The sequence below is a fragment of the Gossypium raimondii genome, chromosome 3, assembly GCF_025698545.1.
Source record: "Gossypium raimondii isolate GPD5lz chromosome 3, ASM2569854v1, whole genome shotgun sequence".
Lineage (NCBI taxonomy): Eukaryota > Viridiplantae > Streptophyta > Magnoliopsida > Malvales > Malvaceae > Gossypium > Gossypium raimondii.
In genome coordinates, this window is record NC_068567.1 from 28,419,702 (window position 1) to 28,427,755 (window position 8,054).

General features: G+C 33.5%; 1 protein-coding gene across 1 annotated transcript; it reads right to left on the minus strand.

Annotated features, from left to right (window-relative positions):
• Window positions 1-2,021: 2,021 nt before the first annotated feature.
• On the minus strand, window positions 2,022-7,172 carry LOC105794006 (probable protein phosphatase 2C 6). Its single transcript, XM_012622958.2, has 7 exons — window positions 6,744-7,172; window positions 4,725-4,905; window positions 4,276-4,572; window positions 3,760-4,149; window positions 3,275-3,392; window positions 2,971-3,194; window positions 2,022-2,641 (listed from the first exon to the last, which is right to left on the minus strand). The coding sequence occupies exons 3-7, from the start codon at window positions 4,561-4,563 to the stop codon at window positions 2,114-2,116; spliced, it is 1,548 nt and encodes a 515-aa protein (XP_012478412.1). The 5' UTR covers window positions 4,564-4,572; window positions 4,725-4,905; window positions 6,744-7,172; the 3' UTR covers window positions 2,022-2,113.
• Window positions 7,173-8,054: the final 882 nt, after the last annotated feature.

The window sequence follows — 8,054 nt, forward strand, 5'->3', positions numbered from 1 at the left end:
GAATCCAAAATTTTAACATGTTTTGATAAAATATCAAATCCATAAATGTTAAAGAAAGAATTGTTATAAAATTAATAAAAATTCATTTATTCTCAATGATTCGACATGATAAGGTTCGGATGTCATTTATTAGAATCGAAAATATGATATAAAATTTAATAAATTTAGATATATCATGTTAAATCATCAAAATAAATAAAAATAAAACTAAATACGAAAGTGTACTTAAATCTATTAATTTCTTGAAATCTTTGAAGGTGGCTTTCATCTTTCAAATCATAAGTGAAAGTGTTAGTGACTAATGCTTCATTGTGGAATTTTACAAAATAAATTCTTTTAAGAATATGCAAGTTGTTTTGGAAAAAGAATAATAACAGTGGTCCAGCTTTAAAATTTTACAAAAAATTGTATAATGTGAATTAGAAAGAGATCTTTATAGGAAATCTCAATGAGTCTAATTTTAAACGTAATAAACAGAATCGGATTCTGAGTTTTGTTGTAGAAGAGAAATCAAAATTTAGTGAAGAAAATTCAAGCTGTCAGGCAACAACGCCTTACTCGACTTTAAAAACAAAATCGATATTATTTTACTTTGAATTAAATTATGAAATTTGTATAGTAAAAATCTCATTGAGTTTTTTTCAAGTCACAATGGTAAACATTTAAGAATTTTGTATTAAAACATAAATATTTTTGAAGAAGAATGACCAAAACTGTCTTGCAGCAGAATAACAACTTCAAAAACAATTCAGGTATTAATTCACTCTTTTAAAATTCTAAAAATATTTGTCGTGGAAGGCTAATAAATCTAGTTTTAAAATAACAAACAAATCCTGATTTCGAAATTTATGGATTGAGAACTAAATAATTTTCTAACTACTACTCAAGTAGACTGTGTATATGGGGAAGCACTTTTTAGACCTATATAGAAGATAGTGAAAGATTATAAATTTTATAAGTGGAACAAGAGATAAATAATATGAACTGTTTGTGTAAATCGTGTAATATATTTTGTATCATGCAAAAGTAAATACTTGAAATTGAAGTGCAACCGTGATAAGAATTAAAAAGAAATGCTTACAAGTAAATGAAATCGTGTAAAAGCCCGGGTCAACAAGATAGGATTAGTGAGATATGGTTGGAACCCATGGGAATATTTATGTGCATGCAGTACGATGCTTACTATTATTCGCACTTCAGTTCTTATTATTGCACTCCGGTTCTTAATGCTACTCTGCACTTTGGATCTTATTCTACATATTCAGTGTATATCATGATTATTCAGTGTATCCTTAGTTTTCCATTGTTGGTAAGGGCTTTGTGATATAAATGAAGAAGTGTTACATGAATTAAGTGCTTGGTCTATCTCTAGTGAAAAGATAAAGACAAGACATGAAATAAATTAGTATGTATAAATGAACTAATGTAACTTAATGATACTGATGTTAAATACTTGGGTAAGTAGAATTCATATAAATACTTAAATAAGTTTTCACGCATTGTTTTCAAACCTAGTGTGCTATATCATTTTACAACACAGTAAATCAATATTTCTTACGGTTCAATCAAAATTAAACATACAATAAAATTAGTCACTTCTATAATAACTTCTACAATCGATAATCTAATCTGCTCCTAAGCTTTATATAAGGAGATCCATCAACAAAAAAAAATTGCCATACTAAAAACTACAGTGTTCTGCAACCGTTACCCTATCCTGAGACAGACCACTTTCTAGCCAAAAAAAAAATGTATTCACCATTCTTTTGTGTCATTCTACCTCTAATACTGCTGAACGGAATTCTTTTTGTACATTTGATAATCAGGAGGGAATGGGATTACCAGAGTTTAAACCCAAACTTTTATACCACAAAGCCAAGAGATCATCAGCAATGAAGACAGCAACACAACCAAGATGCTTACCAAGATGCTTACCAGGTATGGAGAGGTGATTCCATAGGAGAACTAGGGAAAGAAACACATCATATATAACAGCAGCAGCAACAACAACAATAATAAAGTTTTAAAATCACTGAACAACAAATATCATAATTCATTAATGTGAGATCATCCAAAACATGTTTATTTTGCTAAATGACTTCTGTGTCAGTTCTCATAACCATTTTCTTCTCGACCTAGTTGATCTTTTATGACTAGATAGAAACCTCGGAAGGCTTAATAAGCTATTAACCCTAGTAATACCTTCTAAGGCTGACCACTCTTCATCATCGGCAACCGAGATGCACTCAGCAAGACTCCTCTTAGACTGGCCTGGGAACTTCGAAGACAACATTTCTTCTGTCAGTTCAGTTACAGGAACTATTTCCGTAGAACCATGAAATGCATCAGATTGACCAAGACTTGAAGTGTGAGAATCTCCCTTATTTTCATCAATAGCCACCATCGTTTCTCTGCATTCCTTAGGAATTCTTGTTATGTAATTCTCTTCTGCAGTTCCATTACTTGCAGGCAAATATTCCAGAAAGAGGCATACGACAGCACAATCATCATTCTTAGAAGTAGGGTACTTAAGCCTCCATGCTCGAGTAGCACAATCTACAAGAGCTCTGGCAGCTGTTGAGTGACTAGGGGCTGACGCCACAATGTCAATGGCTTCCTTATTTGAAAGGACGTCCCAAACCTGCACCAAAGTTAAAACTGAGTTCTCAGAATTTATATGAACTTCAAGGGGAAAAAAAGGAAAATATATACATACATATGTATAAATGTCCTTACAATGGGGAGTATTTTCTACCCTTATCTAACACAGAATAAAACTTGCCAACTGCTTTGCCTATCTAAGAACATTGCCACATGGTGGCAACATAAAGATAATATGCCAAAACAAAGAAAGAGCATTTATAAATGGACTTCCCTGTAGGCTATAATGAAACAGGAAAAAAAAAAGGTTTCAGAGTTCTACACAATTTTCAAGCAAACTTGATTGATGTACTACAAAGATGAATATACCCCATCAGTGGCAAGAATGACAAATTCGTCTCTTTCAGTAAGGCGGTGATAGAAAACATCTGGGACAGAAATCAAACCAAAATCCTTCAGACAGAAGTCCCCAAAAGCTCTAGACATTGCCAAACCAGGTGAGTCATTATTGGGCAACCATACACGTGCAACCTCAGGCTCATCTTGCAAGGCAAAGACCCTTCCCCTGCATTGCTGAATTCTAGCAGCTTCCCCTAAACATAAGTGTTGCAACAACTTATTAGTTCAAGAGAGAGAGGGGAGAGAGAGGAGATAAAGAAAGAGAGAGAAGGACTTGGCAAATCAGGCTTCAGGTCAACAGTCAATTGGACAGCAATCAGAGAATTATCTTTGTCTCTCATTGCCAGCACTGCTCTTGAGTCACCAACATTTCCAATTACAAGATCCAGACCCTAGAAACCAATATTTGTCATTAAATTGTAAGATAATGTGAAATAAAGCTTTCAAGATTCTCAAACAAAAATTATTGGGAAACCTTTACAACATGAACAATGTGAAGATGCATACATTACTATGTCCAATTTAACAAAGTTCAAATCCTAAATTTCTGTACACACATTAATCTACTTCTGGTTCTGATACATGAGCATCTACAACAAAATTTGAAACTTGGCAGTTATTGTTTAGGGAGAAAAAAGAAGAAGACAAGTCCATTAACTATCCAAATGTTCAAATTTAAGCGTGGTAATACATCTGAATACTTGATTAACAATCCAAGAGATGACTAAGTTTGGATTTTAGGCCACTCATGGTTAATACCTGCTTCACCAAAGTAACAGCAGTTGTCCCACTGCAGAAACAATCGATTGCTGGATGCAACTTTAATTCCTTATCCATTAACTTGAAAGCCTTTAACATAGACTGTTTAAGAGGTAAATACATCTCTGGGAGCTGTTCGTTTTCTTCAATCTCCCATGACTCACAGCATTCATCATCCATGCTCAAAGACGCAGCATCCTCAGACATAGTGCTTTCAGGAGCATTTTCGCTCTTATTGAGACAGCTCTGCTCACCAGTAAGACTGGCTTTCCATTGAGTACATAATATAACAGGAAGAGAATCTCGTACTTTCTTGGCAACCATATGACCATAAGGACCATGACCATCAAATACACCACAGAATATCGCGTCACTTCTCGAACTGAAATTCTAATATAAAAACATTGAAACCAAGTCATCACATATTGATGCCATAGAGGGAAAGGAAATAAATCGACAATGATAGAAAAGTGACAGAACACACTAAATAGAAGAATCATAAGCACTAAGACTAACCTCCCAAACAAGCATGGCATCCTGATTGGTCCCTTTCTTCCCCTGTTGGGTATACAAGCATGCAACACTGCTGGCACCATTCAAAAACATTCTCCCTGGAATGAGATGAAGCTCTGCCTCACCCATTGGCACTAACCCACTAGATTTCTTCCTCCACCTCCCTAGCCCCTGCCTTTGCTTCTGCTTCTTCGGCGAAGCACAGGTTATAGCCGTGGATGCATCTGTCACTTGGTCATCCCTTTTGTTGCCACTTTTTCCGTTGGCTGCGGATGAGAAGCAAGAACCCATCTCAAAGTCCTATGTTATATAAAAAAAAACCAAAACACAATTAAAATCCATTCCAAGAGTCAAAACTGCCCCAATCCTTAATAGTCATTATAGCTTTTACTGGTATTTTTATCATTAGTTTTCCATTCGTTTAGAATGCTTAGGTTAAAAAGAGGGTTAACCTGACAAAGAGAAACAGAGAGATCAAAGTATTTGTAAAGTAGCCAAGCCCCTCACATGCATCTCACTGCTGGCTCATCATCATCCATAGGTGAACACATTTTCCCATGATTGCAAATAAATTATTTAAGGAACACGAAGGATAGTGCACACTGCAGAAGACAGTTCTCTGCTACCCACAATCTGAAAAAGAGGTTAAAACTTAAGATTTTAACTAGATAAAAGTAAAGGAAAATTAAGTTTAATCTAAGGCTTAAGTAAAAGATAAAAGTGGTGCAGCAAGCTTAATTAAACAGAAGATTATTAAAAAGTGCACTACTATAAATTTTCATATAAAATGGTGCAGCTACTGTAATGACCAAGTTTGAGTTTTCTTCCTTTTCTCCTTTTGCTTAAAGAAACAAAATTCCCATCACAATGCATTTCATATTGCTTGTTTTCTTGGGTTGTAGGACTCACTTCTCCAAAACTCTGATTTCATCTCGTTTAAGACATTTTTATAAAAATTCAAGATTATCATGAACCAAGATATCAAAGCAATCGGAAACAGTTGGACCTAGGCTTTTCCCACAGATTTTGACCCAAATCCTGTTGCATTCTCATCGTATTATCAAAATGTTGGCAATAATTTTAACGTGATCATGTACTCTATATTATTCTACAAATAACCCAAATACAGTCTATATATAACAACTTTTAGAACACTGTGGATCTGATATTATTCTTTTCATGTTATGAATTCTTAGATGATTCTCTTTTACAAAGAAAAAAATAGGTGAATGCTAAATGTTGCAGAAGTTTCAACATCATATTGCAAAGAAAGAACAATTGAGCACAAGCCCATCTACTCTGTCCTCCAAGCAAACTTTAACTATGTTGTCAATTGACATTTAAAAAAAAAAGGCATTTAACTTAAATAAGACTTAAAAGTGGAGTTATTATTCAATATCAACTATGCTTTTATATTAAACATATATAAATATGTTCTTTCTTCCTAAACCAAGATAAAGAAAATAGCATCACAACTATTAATTGGAACTTATTAACAACATTGATGCAAAACTTAATTCAATGTAATTAAGGATGATGGTTCAAACTAACACAAATGAAAGATTCAAAAGTTATTTGCCCAGCTAGCTCTAGCATTTGGCAAGCAACATTGATGCAAAACTTAATTCAATATAATTAAGGATGACAGTTCAAACTAATAAGAAAGAAAGTTTCAAGAGTTATTTGCTCAGCTTGCCCTAGCATTTGGAAACAAAATTGATGCAAATCTTAATTCAATATAATTATGGATGATGGTTCAAACTAACATGAACGAAAGCTTCAAAAGTTATTTGCTCAGCTTGCTCTAGCATTTGGCAATTTCTAATTTGAATTTGCAATCGAAATAATGACAATAATGATGACGATGATAATAATACCAGTTGAGATGAAAGGAAAACAGAGTAGCTTTACATTTTATGAGTCGAATCCTACAGCCTGGGGTTATCAAATTGATTCCTACTTTAAGCATTGGATAAGAGGAGTGACGGAAAGGTATTAACAAGTTCTTCAGAAGCATAGCGTTTCAAGTTCTCAAAACCTTACCCAGCGTAACATAAATGAAGATATGACTAGCCAACCAACTACTCAAAGACATAATTAACTGCATTCATCAAGGTACCTACATCACCTACAGCATTTAAAGAAACTAAAGAAGCGTGACATATATAATTAGGTAGACTTGTACTGACTTCTCTAAATGACCTTCAATTACATGATTTCTTTGAATTAAGTAACCTATAAATAAATTAACACTAACATAAAGAAAAAAAAATTTAAACTTGTATAGTTTTAAGTAACTCAATGAGAGTCTACAATCCAGGATCATCAAATTAAGTTGAGAATCTAACTGCAGCAGCAAAAGCTATTAGGGCTTCAATTCTCGTTTAACTTGAAGTATTCAAAAAAGAAGGAATCCAAGCAACCAAACAGAGAATTCACTAACGAAGAAAAAGAAGAAAAATTTGGAATACCTTGTTTGAGGCTTGAGATATGAGAAAGACAGCTTCGACGGTAGCAGAAGCTCGATCGACTAAAGATAAGTTTAAACTAGAAGAGAGAGAAAAGGAATAGATGAAAGAATCAAGTTTTAGGGTTTTATTTTGTGGGGGGCTGGGGAGTGTTGGGTGAGGTTGGTGGCGGTTTTTTTTTTTTCTCTTAAAAATTGTCAACTGTTACGAGAAAGATTAAAATAAAGAAAGGGCGGCTGAAATGTGGGACTGAATTGAGTCGAGTTCGAGTTGAGTTGAGGAAGGAGTGATGTTGTTGCTCTGGTGAGCTCTTCCGAGTTCCCTCGCAGGTGCAGGAAGTGACTGTCGTGTTGTGCGGGAAGATGCTCAATCTGTCTGCTTATTGCCGGGTCTCACTGTCCGGTTGCAAGTGCCCAAAAATGATTTTCGAGTATTTTTGTTTTAATTTTTTTTGTTGTCTTAAAGTACACTATTAGTAAGTCAATTATGCGGAAATATTTTAATCATTTAATTAAAAATAGTTGTTCTAATTTTATTGTCATTAAAATAATTTGTTTCAACTGGTATAATAATCATTTTAGTTCTTCTTTTATATATTTTTTTATTAATTTGATCCTAGATTCTATATAAAAGTTATAAAAAAAACTTCAAATTATTCAAAAATAAAAAATTCTATATGAAAATTCTAGAAAATAAAATCTCAAATATGTTATTGTTGAAGAACTAATATATATGAGAAATAAAGAAAATTATCATTCAATAAAATCCAATAACAAATTAAAAATAGAACAAAATAAAAAGTTAGATGATACGAACTCGTTTCGTGATTGATTCGAGTCGTTAGTGATGCCCGATCGTGAATTAAGTAGAATAGAATCGTTTCGGTTTAAAAGTAACAAAATAGAGTTAATGGCTTCAAATAAAGGTAATGAATAAAATAGATAGGAAACAATAACAAATTAAATGGCTAAGACCAAAAAAATGAACCAACAATAACGAATTGTTGACCCGAATCTCAAAATGGTCTTTAGGTGTTTTTCGGTTAAAGGAAAAAAGAAGGAACCTTGACCCACTATCAACTATGATAGGAACCAAAGGTATATTGAACGCCACACCAAAGGTGATAAGTTCAAGAACAAAGAAAAGATGGACGCCACAAGCTTTGCTTGATAAGTCAAATCAATTCAGAAGAACAAAGAGAATTGGATAGCTCACAATTCAAATATTTCATCTATATTCAGCAAAAAGTTCTCTCTATGGTGATTACATCTATTTATAATGCTAACACAAGGTAACCGAATGGTCAAAACATCC